The following is a 22,195-nucleotide window of genomic DNA, read 5'->3' on the forward strand; positions in this document are numbered from 1 at the left end:
AGGATAACGAGTGAGCAGTGAGAATGTTCATACATCTGAAATGTAACTTTATACACTATAATGTCATCCGCATGAGACACTGTGTGTATATAGTGCATTTGTAAAGTATTCAGACCCCTTGTCTTTTTACATACATTGTTACGTTACAGTCTTATTCTAAAATTGATTAAATAAATGTTTTCCCTCATCATTCTACACTCAATACCTCACAATGGCAAAGTGAAAACAGGTTTTTAGAAATGTATGCAAATGTGTTTAAAGTAAGAAACAGAAATACCTTATTTACATACAGTTGAAGTCTGAAGTTTACATACACAGAGTCATTAAAAGTCATTTTTCAACCACTCCACAAATTTCTTGTTAACACACTATAGTTTTGGTACGTTGGATAGGACATCTACTTTGTGCATGATACAAGTAATTTTTCCAACAATTGTTTACAGACAGATTATTTCACTTATCATTCACAGTATCACAATTCCAGTGAGTCAGAAGTTTACATACACTAATTTGACTGTGTCTTTAAACAGCTTGGAAAATTCCAGAAAATGATGGCTTGGCTTTAGAAGCTTCTGATAGGCAAAATTTCATCATCTGAGTCAACTGGAGGTGTACCTGTGGATGTATTTCAAGGCCTACCTTCAAACTCAGTGCCTCTTTGCTTGACATCATGGGAAAATCTAAATAAATCAGCCAAGAAAAAATTGTAGACCTCCACAAGTCTGATTCATCCTTGGGAGCAATTTCCAAATGCCTGAAGGTACCACGCTCATCTGTACAAACAATAGTACGCAGGTATAAACACCATGGGACCACGCAGCCTTGTGAAAAGTGCAAATCAATCCCAGAACAACAGCAAAGGACCTTGTGAAGATGCTGAAGGAAACAGGTAAAAAAGTATCTATGTCCACAGTAAAACGAGTCCTATGTCGACATAACCTGAAAGGCCACTCAGAAAGGAAGAAGCCACTGCTCCAAAACTGCCATAAAAAAAAGCCAGACTATGGTTTGCAACTGTACACGAGGACAAAGATTGTACTTTTGGAGAAATGTCCTCTGGTCTGATGAAACAAAAATATAAATGTTTGCCAATAATGACCATCGTTATGTTTGGAGGAAAAAGGGGGAGGCTTGAAAGCCAAAGAACACCATCCCAACCGTGAAGCACGGGATGGCAGCATCATGTTGTGGGGGTGCTTTTCTGCAGGAGGGACTGGTGCACTTCACAAAATAGATGGCATCATGAGGAGGAAAATGATGTGGATATATAGACGCAACATCTCAAGACATCAGTCAGGAAGCTTGGTCATAAATGGGTCTTCCAAATGGACAATGACCCCAAGCATACTTTCAAAATTGTGGTAAAATGGCTTAAGGTCAACAAAGTCAAGGTATTGGAGTGGCCATCAGAAAGCCATGACCGCAATCCTCTAGAAAATTTGTGGGCAGAACTGAAAAATTGTGTGTGAGCAAGGAGGCCTACAAACCTGACTCAGTTACACCAGCTCTGTCAGGAGGAATGGGCCACAATTCACCCAACTTATTGTGGGAAGCTTGTGGAAGGCTACCAGAAACGTTTGACAGAAGTTAAACAATTTAAAGGCAATGCCACCAAATACTAGTTGAGTGTATGTAAACTTCTGACCCACTGGGAATGTGATGAAAGAAATAAAAGCTTAAATAAATTATTCTCTCCAGTATTATGACATTTCACATTCTTCAAATAAAGTGGTGATCCTAACTGACCTTATACATAGAATTAATTTTACTAGGATTAAATGTGTTTAAATTAAATTGTGAACAACTGAGTTTAAATGTATTTGGGTACGGTGTATGTAAACTTCCGACTTCAACTGTAAGTATTCAGACCGTTTGCAATGAGAATAGAAATTGAGCTCAGGTGCATTCTGTTTCCATTGATCATCATTGAGATGCTTCTAAAACTTGATTGGAGTCCACCTGTGGTAAATTCAATTGATTAGACATGAAAGGCACACACCTGTCTATATAAGGTTCCACAGTTGACAGTGCATGTCAGAGCAAAAACCAAGCCATCAGGTCAAAGGAATTGTCTGTCGAGCTCCGAGACAGGATTGTGTCGAGGCACAGATCTGGGGAAGGGTACCAAACATTTTTTTAAGCATTGAAGGTCCCCAAGAACACAGTGGCTGCATCCAAAGTAGTTATTTTGCAAAGATCACAAATATAGTGACTGTTCAAGCAATGATTCAAAACATTGTAAGCATATGAGAAACCCCCAAAAAAGTGATTTTGTTTAGAAGTAATTTAAAAAAGTAAATGTAAGACAATGTTGAATGGAGAATTTTTTTTTTTTACCTTTATTTTACTAGGCAAGTCAATTAAGAACAAATTCTTATTTTCAATGACGGCCTAAGAACAGTGGGAATTGCCTGTTCAGGGGGCAGAATGACAGATGTGTACCTTGTCAGCTCGGGGAATTGAACTTGCAACTTTTCGGTTACTAGTCCAACGCCCTAACCACTAGGCTACCCTGCCGATGATTTATTACCCGCCGCCAAGAGTCTTGCACATCTTTGCATTACGTCAGTGTGTCTATAGCGCCACACCCAGCAGACTGTTGACCAATCGCGGTCATGCTGCCAGTTATTTGAACGCTCGGAAGTCGGAGATTTCCGAGTTCCCAGTTGTTTTGAACGTAGCACATTAGTCGACAAAAGTGCGTATTTCCTCTAAAGTACTTAATGCCACAATTCCAAAGCTATACAATATTACAGAGAGCAAGTTAATAATCTCACATTTTGGAAAATATTTGTCATGTTGTACTTGTTGTTGACGAAATTGATGCTAATGTTGGGGTTTAGAACTAGCGCCAAATTGACTCCCATTCACTCCTTGAAGGAGAGCTCTCCTTGTACCAAAATTGCCCAGAATGAACCGCGCGACCCATTGACGTAGCATGGGCAACACACACTATGGTAATTAATACGATTCCAATGGAGTTTCCCATCTCCTCAAAAGTTTCTCTGGTTGGAAATTGGTTTGACGTTGCTAGGCAATAGTCGAAAGAGGAAGTGTTTTGCAGTATCATCCGGGTGAATTGGTGGTCTCAGATAATTCAATATGGCAACGCACATGTCTAGGTGCAGAACTTGGGGCCGTGTTCAGAGGTAATGTTCACGTCCATCTTAAAACAGTTGCATTTGTGATTGCACTGACTTTACTGAAATATATATGTACCTTTTCGTGGTCAGCTAGCTGGCCAAGTATAGCCTAGCTAGCATGCAAACAAGCTAACGTTAGTAACGTTGCTCGTCGTGGAGCTAAGGACAATCAAAGTCAAACAAAACAATGTTGTGGAAAGCTAGATATTTTTGTATCTATAGTCGTCTCAAACCGAATAGCATTATTGACAGTAACGTAGTCTGGGTAGCCATTTAATTAGATGTTCAGTAGTCTTAAGGCTTGGGCGGGGTAGAAGCTGTTTAGAAGCCAATCAAAGCACGTTTTGGGCTCATTCAGTAGTTTTTACGCGATTTAAGTAGAATCCTGTAGAAAAATAATGTTAATTATAATTGATATTCCTAAAATACAAGTTAAATGATTTAGATTTTTTGTATTTGTTGACTTTTTACTGCATTGTTAGACGCTAGCTAGTAATATAAACATTTCGCTGCAGCCGCTATAACGTCCGCAAAACTGTGTACAAGACCAATTAACTTGCTGGTTCAAGTCTCGAGCCGACTATGTGAGAAATCTGTCTATGCCCTTGACCAAGGCACTTAACCTTAATTGCTCCTGTAAGTCGTTCTGAGTAAAAGCGTATGCAAAATTAAAAAGTTCAGTAGACATTTATAATTTCATCTCCTTGTGCCAATGCTTACAGTAGATGGCCTATACGAAAAAGTTAAAGCAACACTTTTTTGACAGGATAATCTAAACAAATCATCACCTCACTGGTGGTTCTACATAGTGACGGGTTGTCTTTCATTTGATCAAATCAAATGTTATTCGTCAAATGCTTCGTAAACAACAACTAACAGTGAAATGCTTACTTACGGGCAATTCCCAACAATGCAGAGAAAGAAATTGGAGAAACATTAGAAAAGGAATAACACATAATTGCACAATGAGTAATGATAACCTGGCTGTACCAGTACCGAGTCGATGTGCAGGGGTACGAGGTATTTAAGGTAGATACAGTGCCTTCAGAAAGTATTCACATTTTACAAAGTACTCTTAATGTCAAAGTGGAATAAAAAATTCAAACATTTGCAATTTTTGCAAAGAATTTATGAAAAATAAAACATTATATTGATTAGATAAGTATTCAACCTCCTGAGTAAATACATGTTAGAATTACCTTTGTCAGTAATTACAGCTGTGAGTCTTTCTGTGTAAGTCTCTAAGAGCTTTCCACACCTGGATTGTGCAACATTTATTCTTAAAACAATTCTTCAAGTTCTGTCAAATTGGTTGTTGTCCTGGCACAACACTGCCAGGTCTCTCACCTCCTCCCTATAGGCTGTCTCATCGTGTTCGGTGATCAGGCCTACCACTGTTGTGTGGTCAGCAAACTTAATGATGGTGTTGGAGTCGTACGCAGTCGTGGGTGAACAGGGAGTACAGGAGGGGACTAAGCACGCACCCTTGAGTGGCCCCTGTGTTGAGGGTCAGCATGGTAGATGTGTTGAAGTCCAGGATCCAGTTACGGCGGGAGTGATGGGATGACTGTCAAATCCGTGAATGTGTTTGTGGCCAGTGACATTTTTTTATTTTATTTCACCTTTATTTAACCAGGTAGGCCAGTTGAGAACAAGTTCTCATTTACAACTGCGACCTGGCCAAGATAAAGCAACGCAGTGTGACACAAACAACAACACAGTTACACATGGAATAAACAAACAGACAGCCAATAACACAATAGAAAAAATCAATATACAGTGTGTGCAAATGAGGTAAGATTAGGGAGGTAAGGCATGGCGAAGTAATGGCGAAGTAATTACAATTTAGCAAGTAACACTGGAGTGATAGATGTGCAGAAGATGAATGTGCAAGTCCAGATACTGGGTTGCAAGGGAGCAAAAAATAAATATATATATATAACAATATGGGGATGAGGTAGTTGGATGGGCTTTGTACAGGTGCAATTATCTGTAAGCTGCTCTGACAGCTGATGCTTAAAGTTAGTGAGGGAGATATGAGTCTCCATCTTCAGTGATTCTTGCAATTCGTTCCAGTCATTGGCACCAGATAACTGGAAGGAAAGGCGGCCAAAGGAGGAATTGGCTTTGGGGGTGACCAGTGAAATCTCGCTGGAGCGAGAGCTATGGGTGGGTGCTGCTATTATAAATAGAGCACCTCGATTTTCTTCCTTGCCATTGAGTTTGAAAATGATCAACTGCGTTCTAAGTCCTGCGATTTACAGGCGCATATGATTAAATCAACAGTACCAAACCAAAGATCTTGGGAAACCCTGCTCTAGACTAAAGCCTCCATAGTCTGACCAGTAGCCTGAATGTTCAACGTCCCAAATGTTAGCGTACACCGACACTGGCAACTTGGATTTCTAGACAAGCACACTTTGGCATCATCAGTGGTTAGCATCTGGTGCTAGCTTTATCATGTGGGTAGGTGAATCTGGTACTCATTTGTGAGTGTTCAGTTCACCTGTCAAGGCATGCTGCTGTTATTTGCAGCAATCCATAAACTAACCTACATTTTTACATTTACAGGTTTGGAATTGCAGCGTATAGAAAGTGCAGCAGTGGCAGTGGATATCCCAATATCTCACTCTCTGCACCGTTACCAGGGATCCCAAAACCAGTGTTTGCAGCAGTGGACAGCCATGAACAATGCGAGACCAAAATCACTACTTTGGAAAATGGCCTTAAAGTAGCATCTCAAAACAAGTTTGGTCAGTTCTGCACAGTTGGAAGTAAGTTGCTACAGATTTTGAATAGAACTGATCTTTCTTTATCATTCTATTTCAGACCGTCTCTTGTCGCATAATCAATAGTATGCGCCATATTAATAGTATGATTGAGTATTGATTTGATTTCTCTCTCCTTCCAGTTTTAGTAAATTCAGGCTCTAGACATGAGACAAAATACCCCAGTGGAATTGCACACTTTTTGGAGAAACTTGCCTTTTCTGTAAGTGTTACCTGTTTTGAGACTTTGTACAAAATATGTTCCACTGTTTTTTTCCTCTCACTATGTTGTCATTTTGTAGCACAAGAAAATTGATTGCTATGTTTTTGTTCATGGCAAATGATAACACCTTCTGCATCTTCAGTCCACAGCCCAGTATGGCAGTAAAGATGAAATTCTTCTCACACTTGAAAAACATGGAGGGATCTGTGACTGCCAAACATCCAGGTATGAATATTTTATTTGGCTTTAATATCCAGGCACAGTATGTTTTCACTCTGAATGATGGAAAGGTCTAGTGTAGGGTTGCTAAGGGTCGGAAACTTTCTGGTGAATTTTCCATGGGAAGTTAAGCCTGGGAATTTGGGTAATTTTGCTTAAAATCATCAAAAATTAGCTTATAACAGTGCATTTTTTTGTGGGATACACATAAGGCAATTCTAGGTCGTGTGGCATATTTTGGTTAAACTCTCCAATTCAATGGATTTGCAACCCTCTGCATGCACAGTGCATTCTTCCATCACATGTACAGCTGATTGTCAAGATCTTGCACACTAATGAGATCCTATTGAGCCCACACTACTACACTGTTTGAGCCAAGGACTACATGCTTTCTGGTAAGTTTTGACTACAATACTGGGTGAATATATTTAATATGACATACCTGTTTTTTTTTTTTTTTTTTTGTTAACTGGTAAATAGTAGCCTACAACAAAGTGTTTAAATCATTTCTAACTTGTTAATCATTTCTGCTAGTTTGTTTTTGCTACCATGTGGGTTTTTAGCTTGCTTGAGCCTGCTAACTGAGTGTTAATTCACCTGTTTCCAAACATGTTTCATTTTAAAACATTTATCTTACAAAGCAGTTGTTTAATCTAACTGCTTAACTATTTATCTGTACATGGAATTTTATTATTTTTTGTCTTTACTCTTTTTTTCCTAATCTTTACAGGAAAATGCCATGGGCACTCTCTGATGTGTGGAGACATTTCACTGCAGCTAATGTAGACGGAAAAGCTGTGTACATTTGCAAATAATGTGCCAAATCATATGTGAAGAATTAAACAGATGCAGAATCATCTGGCCAAGTGCATAAAGTTCCCTCAGCGCTCTCACAACAAGCAACCTCTGACAAAAGTCCCTCTATTTCTATTCAATGTGAAAATGATTAATCAGACACCTTATCGATAGCAACAGCTCATGGTCCTGCTGGAATCAGATGTTTTTTTTACTCAATGGAGGAACATAGTCAGACAAATGCTGATGAATGTCTTGCTCGAGCTGTGTATGCAACTGGTTCACCTCTGATGCTCACAGGCAATGTGTATTGGAAGAGATTTCTGAATGTTCTTCGCCCAGCATACACCCCTCCAACCAGACATGCTTTATCTACTAATTTGCTGGATGCAGAGTTCAACCGAGTACAAGTTAAGGTCAAGCAAATCATAGAGAAAGCAGACTGTATTGCAATCATCTCTGATGGGTGGTGGAATGTTTGTGGCCAAGGAATAATTAACTACATCATCTCCACCCCTCAACCAGTATTCTACAAGAGCACAGACACAAGGGACAACAGACACACTGGTCTCTACATTGCAGATGAGCTGAAGGCAGTCATCAATGACCTTGGACCACAGAAGATATTTGCACTGGTGTCAGACAATGCTGCGTACACGAAGGCTGCTTGGTCTAAAGTGGAGTCCTACCATCACATCACAACCATTGGCTATGCTACTCATGCATTGAATCTACTCCTCAAGGACATCATGGCACTGAAAAAGATGCATACACTCTACAAGAGAACCAAGGAAATGGTTAGGTATGTGAAGGGTCATCAAGTTACAGCAGCAATCTACCTCACCAAGCAAAGTGAGAAGAATAAGAGCACCACATTGAAGCTGCCCAGCAACACTCGTTGGGGTGGTGTTGTCATCATGTTTGACAGTCTCCTGGAGGGGAAGGAGTCTCCAAGAAATGGCCATATCACAGTCTGCCGATTATGGACAGCCCCATCAAGAGGATCCTCCTGGATGAAATATTTTGGGAGAGAGTGGTAAGCAGCCTGAAACTCCTGAAACCTATAGCACTAGCCATTGCACGAATCGAGGGAGACAATGCCATCCTGTCTGTGTTCAGGCTCTGCTTGCAGAAATCCATACTGCCCTGCCCACTTCACTGTTGCTCCAATCAGAGGACTGCAGTTCTGAAATACATCAAAAGCGTGAAGACTTCTGCCTGAAGCCAATATACGCCGAAGCGTACATGTTGGACACCAAGTATGCTGGCAAGAGCATCCTGTCTGGTGCAAAGATCAACAAGGCCTATGGTGTCATCACTACCCTGTCTCGCCACTTTGGCCTGGATGAGGGCAAGGTTCTTGGCAGTCTGGCGAAGTACACTTCCAAGCAAGGGCTTTAGGATGGAGCTGCAATATGGCAGTCGTGCCGACATATCTCATCAGCCACCTGATGGAAGGGACATTGGACCTGTGGCTCTTTCCCCTGTTGCCTCCATCATCCTCCAAATCCCACCAACATCAGCTGCCTCAGAGCGCAACTGGTCCTTGTTTGGGAACACACACACCAAAGCACACAACAGGCTGACCAATACAAGGGTTGAAAAATTGGTGGCATCCGGTTAAATTTGAGGCTTTTTTAGTCTAACAAAGAGCCATCCTCAAGAAGGTTTGAAAGTGACAGTGAAGATGAGGCCTCAGAGTCTGATGTTCAAGGAGTTGGACATTGAGGAGATCCAGGGAGAATACATGGAAACCTGAGAGGAAGACAATCAAAGCTTTAGCTTCTAGACTATCATTTTACAGATTTTTGGGAGATGCGATAGATCATTGGGGATCATTCGATATTCCCTTTTGTTGTTCATTGAAGTCATCCCATGTGAAGAGTCAACTCATTTAATTAAAGTTAAATTCATAGCTAAATAGTTTTTATTTTATTTCTATTGGAACGATTTAATAATTTGCAATTGTCTACTTATGATAAGGTAAAAGGTTTATGTTTCTGTCTCCATATGATATGGTAAATATATCCAATGCAAAAAACATCTACAATTAAATGGTATTAATATTAATTTACTTATTTCCATGAATTTACATATTCCCATGGAAAGTTTCCTCCTCTGAATATTCCCAAAATATTCCCAAAATGTGCAACCCTAGTGTAGTCATGGTACTCTTTATCCCTTTTGATGTTGTAGATACAGTATGTAGTTGGCATGTACAGTGCATTCGGAAAGTATTCAGACCCCTTTACTTTCTCCACATTTTGTTACGTTATAGGCTTATTCTAAAATGTCTAAACGAAAAAATCCCTCAATCTACACACAATACCCATCATGACAAAGCAAAATGTTTTTTTTTATAGCAAAAGTATTAAAAATAAAAAAACTATCACATTGACAAATATTCAGACCTTTTACTCAGTACTTTGTTGAGGCACCTTTGGCAGCAACTACAGCCTTGAGTCTTCTTGGGTATGACACTACGAGCTTGGCACACCTGTATTTGGGGAGTTTCTCCCATTCTTCTCATCAGATTCTCTCAAGCTCTGTCAGGTTGGATGAGGAGCATTGCTGCACAGCTATTTTCAGGTCTCTCCAGAGATGTTCGATCGGGTTCAAGTCCGGTCTCTGGCTGGGCCACTCGAGGACATTCAGAGACTTGTCCTGAAGCCACTCCTGCGTTGTCTGTGTGCTTCGGGTCGTTGTCCTGTTGGAAGGTGAACCTTCGTGCCAGTCTGAGGTCCTGAGCGCTCTAAAGCAGGTTTTCATCAAGGATCTCTGTACTTTGCTCCGTTCATCTTTGCCTCCATCCTGACTAGTCTCCCAGTACCTGCCACTGAAAAACATCCCCAAAGCATGATACTGTCACCAACGTGCTTCACCGTAGGGATGGTGCCAGGTTTCCTCCAGATGTGACGCTTGACATTCAGACCAAAGAGTTCAATCTTGGTTTCATCAGACCAGAGAATCTTGTTTCTCATGGTCTAAGAGTCCTTTAAGTGCCTTTTGGCAAACTCCAAGTGGGCTGTCGTGTGCCTTTTACTAAGGAGTGGCTGGCCACTCTACCATAAAGGCCTGATTTGTGGTGTGCTGCAGAGATTGTTGTCCTTCTGGGAGGTTTTCCCATCTCCACAGAGGAACTCTAGAGCACTGTCAGAGTGACCATCGGGTTCTTGGTCACCTCCCTGACCAAGGCCCTTCTCCCCCGATTGCTCAGTTTGGCTGGGCGGCCAGCTCTTGGTGGTTCCAAACTTCTTCCATTTAAGAATGAGGCCACTGTGTTCTTGGGGACCTTCAATGCTGCAGAATTGTTTTGGTACCTTTCCCCATATCTGTGCCTTGGCAATCCTTTCTCGGAGCTCTACGGACAATTCTTTCGACCTCATAGCTTGGTTTTTGCTCTGACATGCACTGTCAACTGTGAGACAGTATATAGACAGGTGGGTGCCTTTCCAAATCATGTCCAATCAATTGAATATACCACAGGTGGACTCCAAGTTTTAGTTGCATCTCAAGGATGATCAATGGTAACCGGATGCACCTGAGCTCAATTTTGAGTCTCATAGCAAAGGGTCTGAATACTTATTTAAATAAGGTATTTCTGTTTTTTTATTTGTAATAAATTTGCAAAGATGTCTAGACCTGTTTTCACTTTGTCATTATTGGGTATTGTGTGTGTACAATGCTGATAATGAAATTAATATTTAATACATTTTAAAATAATGGCGTAGCATATCAAAATGTGGAAAAAGTCAAGGGGTCTGAATACTTTCTGAAGGTACTGTATAAATGATCTCAGTACTGCTTTGTGGAATGGGATGAAGATATTCAGTCAGTTTGTAGGATGCCTAAGGTTTCTATTCACAGAGACACAACCATGTATGCAGTCTCTGCCGAGGTGAAGGGACTGGACACGGTAGTCAGCCTGCTCTCTGACGCTGTATTGCAGCCACGCCTACTAGGTGAGTCAACACTGAGTGACCGATCTGTCATGTTTAATAATGCTTCCCTTAATGATGAGAGAAAATGTTGACTTAATTGAGTTGTCTACAAAGTTACAGACTGGTAAATGTTTTTGTGGGAGTATATTTTCATCAAGAATGGCTCTGCTTTGGGTTACTAGATGAGGAGATTGAGATGACTAGGATGGCTGTGCGCTTTGAGCTGGAGGATCTGAGCATGAGGCCTGACCCTGAACCTTTACTGACAGAGATGATCCATGCAGTGAGTCATGTGACTGGTTGATCCACTCTTTAAGTGACAGAAAATTACAACACTCTTGAGCTGCATGAAATCTATTGTTGCACTGTTTGTAATTGACTTTGGCCCACCTCTCTGCAGTGTGCATAGATAATCAATTGCGCCATTTGTTGACACACATATTTCTATGGCGATACATAATATTTCACAACACTTACTCTGTGAACAAGGCAGCATATCGGGGGAACACCGTTGGGTTGCCTCGCTTCTGCCCAGTAGAGAGCGTGGAGAAGATCGACAAGAAGCTGCTACACATGTACCTGCAGAGCTACTACTGCCCAGAGCGTATGGTGCTAGCTGGAGTGGGCATCGAACATGAACAACTGGTGGCCTGTGCCAGGAAATATCTGCTAAATGTAAAGCCAGTATGGGGTGCCAGTACGCCTACCAATGTCGACCTGTCTGTGGCACAGTATACTGGTGGAATCGTAAGGGTAAGTATTTTTCCCTTTGCTTGCTTTTTCCTTTTTAAAATATTTTCTTTACTAATTCAGAATGTAAACCTTTTGTTTTTGATCTTCTCAGATGGATAAGGACATGTCAGATGTGAGCCTTGGCCCCACCCCCATCCCTGAGCTCACACACATCATGATTGGCCTGGAGAGCTGCTCCTTCCTGGTGGGTACCCACTTTGATTGGTTGGTGTGGAGGATCTCCTGCCAACTTGGTTGAACTGTTTCTATGCTACCCTGTAGCTGGATGTTCTATGTATAATATATGCATGTTTTGTGTTACAGGAGGATGACTTTATCCCCTTTGCCGTCCTCAATATGATGATGGGTGGAGGTGGGTCCTTCTCAGCGGGGGGTCCTGGGAAAGGCATGTTCACTAGACTTTACCTGAATGTGCTCAACAGGTAAGCATGATGCAACATTCACAATTCTAATTAAAGTACTTAAGATTGTATTATTTTGTGGATTCTGTTTATTTTTTTAATTTTTTTACAGGCATCATTGGATGTACAATGCCACCTCATACCATCACAGTTATGAGGACACTGGCCTGCTGTGTATCCATGCCAGCGCAGACCCTAGACAGGTAGGGAGAGGGGATTTGGGAGAGCCATGCAAAGGCAGGACTTTACACGGTAGATGAAGAGCTAAAACAAAGCTGCCATATGCTTAGAGAATAACATCAGGAGAACTATTCAAAATAAAAACAATATTTTACTTTGTATGCGTGTTCTCTGAAGTTGTGAAAGTGCTGCTGTCATTCCAAAGTTGTTGATTGCAACATCTTGCTTTATTAAGGTTCGGGAAATGGTGGAGATTTTAACCAGAGAGTTCATTCAGATGGCTGGGACAGCAGGAGAGGTAAGGCTGGCGATTAGCCTGCGAGGGGAGATTGTCACAAAAGCGACAAAGCTTTCTGAACTTAACTCTTTCTTGAGACTTCAAAACTTTGCATCTCTCTTTCCGTACTCAGATGGAGTTGGAGAGAGCGAAAACGCAGCTTAAGTCCATGCTGATGATGAACCTGGAGTCGCGGCCGGTTATCTTTGAGGATGTCGGCCGACAGGTTCTAGCCACAGGGAAGAGGAAGCTGCCACACGAGCTGTGTTACCTCATCAGTGAGTACTAGTACCCTCGATCATAATAGCGGATATTGATATCAGCAAGCCCAGAATGAAACATTTGTCCAAAAAATCTTCAGGGTAGTAGGCTAATCATAACTGTCGTGACAAATCAGTACTTCTGTATGCTGACTTTTCACTCTGTCCAGGTAACGTTACAGCGAGTGACATCAAGCGGGTCACAACAAAGATGCTGTGTAGCAAGCCAGCAGTAGCAGCCCTAGGAGACCTGACAGAGATGCCCTCCTATGAGCACATCCAAGCTGCCCTGTCCAGCAAGGACGGACACCTGCCTCGCATGTACCGCCTCTTCCGATAGACCCCCTCATGTTTGTTTACCCAGGCATCACTGTATAAACTGGACACTGGCCTACACTAGTGGTCTGGAAATGGAGCTGTGCTAAGCTCTGGGAGAGGATTAATGTTTGGACCTCAACCGCAAAAGAAAAGTGCTGAGAGAGTGGTGATTTTAACTACATTTTATTCAGTCAGGAACAGTTACATTTTATTGCCAGAGGAAGTTTCATTTCCTGTTCAGTATCTTACCAGACCCACGTTGGCTGGGACGGTTGGCATGCTTTTGGGTTTAATTCCAAGTATGTTTGAATGAGTGTGGGTGAATATGGCTTGAGTGCTGCATTGCTTGATCTGCAGGGTGACCTACAGATGACCTTAATCTAATAAGGGGTTGTGATTCTGTTCTCTAGCCTTTAGGACAGCAAACAGGCCTTGCAATGTCCTACACCGTTTTCACAGTTGATACAGGTACTTCCTTCAATGTTCATACACTTTTATTAGATTTCACAGGCTGAAGTCTCACCTAAGGCCTTGTCATCTTCAGCAGAGGGTGACTGAAATCTGTGAGAGACTCCAACTAACTGCTAGCACTTCTGTCAATGTCCCTTCTCAAACACATAGTTGTTGGTCACCTCTACCGCACAGGAGATAATGCGGTAATAAAATAACATTGGGCAATGCTTGGATTGGTGTCACCAATCATGAGACTGTTGTTTCTTGTAGATAGATACACATTGATCTCCACTTAACCAGACTGAAATAAGATACTGTGTTGTGTAGTTAGTTTTAGTATTCTCAGTGTTCTGCCTGCGCTCCATTCTGTCATTCAACCCATTCCAACAGTTTTGACCTCTGTATGTAAGTAGTACTTGTATGTGTGTGTGCTGATATCCTCTCAGGTGCCAGAAAATCTTAACATTTGTTTCTCTGTTGCAAAACTATATTGCTAAATTGTAATAATGTATCCACAGCCTTTTCACTATTTGTGTTTCATCAAGACACTTCATATCAGAATAGTGCCACTATTTTATTTCAAACCAAGATATCTCTGGGTCCTGGAGAGAAAGTGAACCTATTGAATGTGAAGACCCATATGTGTATCTATATTCAGGCCAATTTGTTTCCGGTAAATAAATGTTAATATTGCCATAAAATATTTAAGTCTTATGTCTGGACTGCCAAAGATTTAAGTTCTGAAGTTGATACACTGTCTTTGAAGGATATTCAATGTCCACTTCAAATCAAATGTTATTGGTCACATACAAGTGTTTAGCAGATGTTATTGCGGGTGGTGCGAAATGCTTGTGCTTCTAGCTCTGACAGTGAAGTAATATCTACCAGTTTCACAACATATACCCCAAATACACTTAAATCTAAGTAAGGAATGGATTAAGAACATAAATGCGTATGTCTGAGCGGTATTGGACTAACATATAGTGGCATAGTATAGAGGTCGACCGATTAATCGATATGGCCCGTTTTCAAATCAATCGGGTGCTGTAGGTGTCCAGAAGAGCAGGAAGTTTGCCCCCGGTAATGTGTTGGGCAGACCGCACCACCCTCTGGAGAGCTTTGTCATTGTTGGCAGTGCTTCACCACACTGTCTGTGTGGGTGGACCATTTCAGTTTGTCAGTGATGTGTACGCCGAGAAACTTGAAGCTTTCCACCTTCTCCACTGCGGTCCCGTCTATGTGGATAGTGGGGTGTTCCCTCTGCTGTTTCCTGAAGTCCACAATCATCTCCTCAGTTTTGTTGACGTTGAGTGAAAGGTTATTTTCCTGGCACCACACTCCCAGAGCCCTCACCTCATTGTTGGTAATCAAGCCTACTACTGTTGTCATCTGCAAACTTGATGATTGAGTTGGAGGCATGCTTGGCCACGCAGTCATGAGTCAACAGGGAGTACAGGAGGAGGCCGAGCCTTGTGGGGCCCCAGTGTTGAGGATCAGCGAAGAGGTGTTGTTTCAGATGACAAAGGCTACTTTTTTTATTTTTATAAAACAAACCAATAACAAATATACCAAACATTTTTTTATGTGATGTTACATCACAAAGCATGTGTTATAAAAGATGCACAGATATGGAGTCCTGAGGAAATCACAAACAAGATCACAGGCACTTGCCATGAGCACGTAATGACAACTCATGATTCACCATTACACCAGAACCATTGATCTTCATGCAAGAACAAAATGAATTATCTTCCCTTCGTTAGCACAATACAGTACGGAAAGTCATTTTTGAATAAGTTACATGACAGTGTATTTCATTTAGTCAAGACAGGTGACATTAAGGCAATGAACCAGAGTACGGTCTAACAAACCCCTCCAACACGATCAACATCACCATTGCAAAAGATGATTCTGTATCTATTATGTGAGATATTATACAATATGTAAATAAGTTAAATATTTGAAAGATATTATTCATACATCTGGTATTATACAATGCCAGAAAATACCATGTATTAAGTTATTTCAATAAGTACCGTACTTGTAGGGAATGCATTTGCATCAAGCAACACCAAAATAACTGACATTTCCTATAAAGTTGATATGAATAACAAGCCAATTTCTGTGAAATCACATGGGTTCATTTTTCCATGAAAAACACAAAAGCTTTGGAGTGAATTGAGCTTTGGTATATCAACCGAAAGTGATGTATACTATTAAACATCTATAAGAGCTGTTTGTTGAAAATGCATTTACAAGGCCTTTGAATACTGTTACACCAAGTAAAAAAAGGTGACATTACATAGTCCATATCAACCTGGCTTGTTAAATAAAACAATTACACATTTTTTTTTAAAGTACAGTTTACATAAAGCATTCGCTTCAGCCAGCCAGCGCACAGATGGAGATGTGACTGACTGTCTAAAAGGTCATCTTCAATGGCACGTTCCTCAGCTCAGTCTTGTTTGTGGAAGGGCTGTATTAATAGACCAGTTAACTGCTGAGTCTGCAGGCTGGTATCTGTCATTAATTCAAGGTCCCTACCCTCAAGAACAGCCCCACAGCTACAACCTCAGCCCCCCATAAACCATGAGTGACAGTTCCAACAGCTCTCAGTAGGGGGTGCTCACAGATCAGTTTCTGTGACTTCCATGACCCACACACAGACTGGGCTGGAAGTGGCAATCAAAGACTGGTTCCCTTTTGTCCCTCACGACTGGGTCAGAGTGATTCTGGAGGGAGGACCAGTCAAGTCCGGTCCAGGTTCAGGAGATTGAGCAGATGGTGCTGCTGCCCTGGTTCTTTATGGCTTCGCTCTTCTTCAGCTCTCTGGTGATCCTCCTCCTGATGCCCTCCAGGTACAGACTCCTGTCAAACTGGCCTGCTCGCAGAGGAATACTGGGAAACACACCAGACAGAGAACAACAAATAAAAGTCAGGATTAAACTGTTCTAGTTAAACTCAGATTTTCATTGACTGCACTTTTGGACACCTATTACTACTACTAATTGTACTACAGTGTACATGAGAGGAGTAAAAAAGCTTGCTGCTGCAACAGCTGAGAGGAAGGGGTGGGACTTACTTGTCTCTCCCGGGACGCAGTTTGACCTGGAACATGGCGATGACAGGCCGGTGGTCTGACGTCTTTATCGTTGAACAGCTGGTGTACTTTATCACTTTGATGTCATCCACCTGCCTGTTCCTGAACAGTATTCTGTCCTATAGCACACAGAGGAACAGTGAAATATAAATGTTATTTTGTGTGTTTAAAACAAACCATCATAAAAAAAAGAGGCTTGCTTGAACGAATGGCACAGGGTATGACTGATGCTGACACTTACTGTGTACGAGGGAGTTCTCTGCTTGGAGGTGGTGTCGTACATGTCACAGCCGACATCATATTTGTAGGTGGGGAAGAACTGAATTGGTGCTTCTTGGAAGCCTTTAAAGATGGAACCTAGAACAGAGCATAATACATTTGTATTATATTTTGAAATATCTTTCACAGTGAGCGTAGTAACAATACATTTTGAGATATCATTCACAATCTAATACATGTAATATTTGCCTGTCCAGTTCTCCGTGTTCATATGGTTTTGTTCCATGTAGACGTACCATCCTTCATTTCCTTGGAGAGTTGGTCATGGTGGAGCAGAGGGCCCATGTCCACACCCGGGTTCTGGTTTAGAATGGCCTCTACCCCCATACGATCTTTACTCAGACGGAAGTTAAAGTCCCCAAACCAGAAAACCTCATCAAACCGTGTTGTCACATCCGCTGAAAGATATGAAACAGAAATGATAAGTACATTTACACTGGTGTTTTTATTCAGTACTTGTTGCATAAAGGAAATACCATCATTTCTCATCACACAATAAGCATGCTCTTCTAGATGTAACAGCAGTACTGCAATGAACAACTATTGTCTTTAGGAGTACTTACAGGATGTGGAGCGGTAAGGGTTGGTGTCTGGAAGACCATTAGGAAGAGCAAGTGCTTCAATGATTTTGTTGTAGTCCAGAATCCTCTCGTACACTTTGGAATCTCCAGCTAGAAAACAAGGACATGTATTAAATGACCTAGGGTGTATTCATTATGTCTTGCAATGGAAACCGTTTATATTTTAAAAACCAAACAGAAGTAAACAAAGCAAACAGAATGAAACTGGGAGGGACCTACCAGAATTTGTACAATAAAAACTTGTTTTAGTTGCAAAACATTTTCCATTTGGAGTAAACGGGTTCTGTTGCAAAACGTTTTGCAACAGACTAAACATTGGCATAATGAATACACCCCTAGTTAGTAGTGAGACTGTATCCAAAGGCTTTCCACTTCCTGTTTACATTCACGTCATGTATTGACATCACTTCATGAACAACATGTCACTCACAGGTAAAATGGGAGGTGATGAAGAGGAAGGAAGTGCCAAAGAAAGTGAAGCCGATCCCCACAGCTCCTTTGGTTTTGATCTGAGACATGATGCGTGTTGTGACCGTGGCATGCTCCACTTCTGTTAGGAGATTCGATAATTACAGCATATAGAGTGGGACCAAATCACATAATGTACTGTACACAAAATATGCAGTGGGTAGCCAGAGATCACCTTATAACGTTGCCTCTCTTACAACATTTCAATAAGAGACAACATTCTGAGATTTGTTGATGGTAAAGGACTGATTCATTTTCTTCTGAAAATGTCAGGAGCCATTTGGGACAGACCTGAGCAGAACCAAATGAGGTCCCTCCTGACAAACACAGTGAGGTAGAGAACCCCGTGGGAGGCTGCGTAGAGCATGACGTAGTACGGCCCCAGAGTCTCCTGAAGACGGATCTCCCATTCCCTCCTGTGACAGAGACACACATCAGCATAGAGTACTGAAGACTTCATTGATATCATTTTTTTATGCACTCATACACAGTCATCTCATACCGGTCTGGACATCCCTCCTGGACTCCGATGATGTAAAAGTCTTGAGCAAATTCAGAGTCCGTCGGGAGCAACAGATCGTCTAGGTTGTTTGGAAGTCCCTGAAAAGGATAGGGAAGCGGTCATTTTCCTTCATAACAGAATACCAGGACACACGTTATCAAAGAGTGAGTGTAGAATGTGTAGAAACATATGTTCAGGCTCTAGGCCTAATGTTAAACAATAGGAGCGGCCCCACCTTTTCTCCCTGCATGTTCCATGTGGCTATGTAGATGCCAACTCTCCTCTCTGGGAAGTAGCGGTCCAGCTCCTCAGCCCCCAGCAGGGCACCACTACCCAGCACACTGCCCTCCAAAAAACTCCTGCAACACAATGAGGAAATGAACACTTAGGCTAATAACGGAAGGTATAGATCGTTTTTTCCTGTTTGGAAATATTATTGGCTACTTTGAACCAAACCCATTTAAAATGTCTGGTAGACTACATTATAAAATGTCAGTACCATGCACACACACACACAATTTAAAGAAGGCTGCGTATTATTGGCGCTGAATCACATTTCAAAACATAGGCATCTTCCATAGCTGATAGCGCACTGAAACATTTCAGATAAATCCCCCGATTCCTTTAACAGCTCCTTGCTGAGGCATGACGCGTGTAGTGTACTGAGACCCATCTTTGCTCCCTGAATGGTGGCAAAAGCTATGCTGATTCACTTTACACTTTCCTCTGTCTGAATGAGCACTTACATAGCATAAGCCTCTGAGGCCTTCATTAAAGTATAGCTGACACCAGTGTTGCTAGAGCACACATCAATGCTAATGCTCTAGCTGCAGATGTGCCATGGTAATAATTAGCCTTAGCCTACAGCATAGTCTTCTTGGTTACAATTCAAAGCTGATGGTGACTGTGAGACTGTTCACAGTAGGTTACAATAGCTCAAATGCTGGTCTGTATTTCATGCAGAATACAGGCATATTTATCTCAAGGCCCACATCAATTCTTATCATGGGATGTCATGTGCCACATCACAGGAAGTGCATTCAATGCAATGGAATATCACCGAAGCCTGGCTATCTTCATTTTAGAGGTGCATCAAACATTCAAAGGATACTATATACACTGTATTTAGATCCAGAATGTGTTGATCTAATACAGCATCAAAGCCATCAAGACTTCTAATAGCACTCTGATACCAGTATGAGTCAATGATCCAATACTGGTAGAGAAGGCTCCTGCAGTAGGTATCTGGTCAGTAATCTGGAGAGGATATCCTGAATGAAAGTATTGTGGAAATACCTGTTCCGGACGTCCCTGGGTCTGATGGGGTTCAACACGCTGAAGGTGGACTTCATGGAGTTGACAGAGATGTTGTCCGACACCATGTTATCCAGAAGCCGGCTGTCGCTCAGGTTCCTGTGCAGTTGCAGCCTCTCCGGCCCAGCCCTTCCAGGCACAATGCCATAATCCACGCAATCCCTGTCAATCCGATTAGCCGTCCTTAAGGATGCGGAAGCCAAGCTCTGCTCCAGAGCAGGAAATGGACCCGAGGGCTGTAAGGGAGAGAGGCGTACCTTGGAGGACCTCACCCGCTGCTCTGCAGGGTCACTGTGGTGGTCGTGGGGCCCCCGCTCGTACTCTGAAAAGCTCTGGCCCCTGGCTCTGAAGACGGGGGACCCTGATGGAGCCGATTGGGGTCCCACGACAGAGCCCTGTCCGTTCCTCAAGGTGGCAGCACCGCTCAAGGTGAACACACCTGTAACTGTTGAATCCTCTTTAAGAGATTCTGTGGAGGAACCGGTCTCAGCTGGGTCGGTCAGACTCTCCTGGCTGTTCTTCAGTCTCCTGCTTCTCACCTTCTCCTCCACCGAACCACTGTTCCCTCCCTTTGACAGTGCAGGGGGCTTTGGCAGCAGGGGTGGTCGGGGCTGGTAGGGACTGGTCTTGCTGCTTTGGTCTCGTACATCCTGAGTGATTTTCATGGTGTTGTTGAGGAGCTTTGTGGTTTTGTTGTCTTCTGTAGTGGGGTTCACCGGCCTATTGTCACCACTTACTTCTCCTGGATCCTTCCCACCAGGAGCTCCACCAGGTAACACTCCAACAACGGGCTGAGAGGGGCTGCTGTCCTCCCCATTCTCAGTCATCCTCATAGCAGGCTGCACCTTCTAGGTGCATGGGGACTCCATTTGATTAGAAGGAGATAATCTAGAAAACGATTACTTTAGCTACTATTATTGAGAAGTGATTGATAATATGTATAATTATGTTTGATGGCTCAATTCTATTCCTTAACTCATACTTCACATTAGCTCCATATGTTGCCCTGTTACTGATCTCACACAAGGTATAACGTTAAGATAGGTATTACATCATTAGGCACGATTAATTTGATTAACTAACTAGTTAGCTAACGTTATCTAGTAAACTGCACATGTGGTTGACTCATTATCGGTAGCTAGCTAGCTAGCTAAATTACTGCCTGAAAGTGGCAGCTCTGTTGGCAGCTAGTTAACGTTAACTGGGTGCTAAATTTACTAGCTAGCTAAGCTAACGTTAGCTGATCACTTTTAAGGCTAGCTAACTAGATAGCTACATCATCGTTAACATGTTATGCTTCTAGTTATGGGTTCTGATAGCAGAGATAGCTAGCTAATGCTTACTATGCGTCCAATCTAGCTTGAGAAACGTAACTAATGTTAGCTGTGTGCTAGCTAATCTATGGCAGCAGAACGCTAGTTAGCTAGGAACCTGGCAGTCTGGGAAAGACAAATACATTAGACATGGCGCTTCATTTAATCAAATGATTATCGTCGTTAGATACCTGGGGGAAAGCAAAATCAAGTTTCGTCCATTGCAGGGTTGTGAGAATACATCGTTATTGAGGTAGCTGGCTAGCTATCTTTAGCTTAGCTGGTTAGCTCCGAACGCTAAGCAAACTTTCCACTTCCTTAGTAACGCTTGACAACAGTTTTTGTTACCTATAAAACACATGCTGCTTGCATTGTACTTGTAGCGCCCCCTACTACAAATGCAGTAGTGGTGGTTATGGTAATAATAAGGCTATTAACATAGGCATACCCGTTAGTTTAGTGAGCTATTTTGGGGTGGTTTCAAGGTGTGGAGTTACAATAGTGGGTTAGAGTGAGTATAAGCCTTGGATTTTGAGAGCTTGTGATAAACTCAACATGTTTTAGTTTGAACATTCTGAATACAAAACAGTGTGTGTAATGTATCCTCTATGTACCTCCCTACAGTATTAGTAAGTAAGGTATATCAACTGTGATGATTTACAAAATATACTTGTCTGTCTGTTTGACAAGAAACACACACACACACACACACACACACACACACACACACACACACACACACACACACACACACACACACACACACACACACACACACACACACACACACTTTTAAGGTGTCGTTATAGGGCTATGTAAGTGCATCAAGTGTGACTGCTTGAATCACAATAAAATATGAAATACATCTGATTCAACTCAATTATTGGCTTTTACATCTACAATATAC

At 42.0% G+C, this 22,195-nt stretch overlaps 2 protein-coding genes across 3 annotated transcripts; one reads left to right on the top strand and one right to left on the bottom strand.

Moving 5' to 3' along the window:
* The first annotated feature begins 2,904 nt into the window (after positions 1 to 2,904).
* On the top strand, positions 2,905 to 14,434 carry pmpca (peptidase, mitochondrial processing subunit alpha). Its single transcript, XM_020469842.2, has 13 exons — positions 2,905 to 3,149; positions 5,715 to 5,917; positions 6,055 to 6,134; positions 6,277 to 6,359; positions 11,016 to 11,110; positions 11,272 to 11,372; positions 11,579 to 11,842; positions 11,934 to 12,026; positions 12,146 to 12,264; positions 12,356 to 12,446; positions 12,659 to 12,721; positions 12,834 to 12,978; positions 13,131 to 14,434. The coding sequence occupies exons 1-13, from the start codon at positions 3,103 to 3,105 to the stop codon at positions 13,298 to 13,300; spliced, it is 1,554 nt and encodes a 517-aa protein (XP_020325431.1). The 5' UTR covers positions 2,905 to 3,102; the 3' UTR covers positions 13,301 to 14,434.
* Positions 14,435 to 15,297: 863 nt separating this feature from the next.
* On the bottom strand, positions 15,298 to 21,633 carry inpp5e (inositol polyphosphate-5-phosphatase E). 2 transcript variants are annotated; one of them, XM_020469862.2, is made up of 11 exons: positions 21,480 to 21,633; positions 19,958 to 20,823; positions 18,897 to 19,020; positions 18,662 to 18,759; positions 18,451 to 18,575; positions 18,122 to 18,241; positions 17,674 to 17,781; positions 17,347 to 17,508; positions 17,073 to 17,188; positions 16,814 to 16,950; positions 15,298 to 16,629 (listed from the first exon to the last, which is right to left on the bottom strand). In XM_020469862.2, the coding sequence occupies exons 2-11, from the start codon at positions 20,806 to 20,808 to the stop codon at positions 16,497 to 16,499; spliced, it is 1,974 nt and encodes a 657-aa protein (XP_020325451.1). In that variant the 5' UTR covers positions 20,809 to 20,823; positions 21,480 to 21,633; the 3' UTR covers positions 15,298 to 16,496. The 2 variants fall into 2 exon arrangements, with proteins under 2 accessions (XP_020325451.1, XP_020325445.1); XM_020469856.2 differs by having other exon boundaries at positions 19,958 to 20,863.
* Between the last annotated feature and the right edge of the window lie 562 nt (positions 21,634 to 22,195).

Source organism: Oncorhynchus kisutch, linkage group LG3 (genome assembly GCF_002021735.2).
Source record: "Oncorhynchus kisutch isolate 150728-3 linkage group LG3, Okis_V2, whole genome shotgun sequence".
NCBI lineage: Eukaryota > Metazoa > Chordata > Actinopteri > Salmoniformes > Salmonidae > Oncorhynchus > Oncorhynchus kisutch.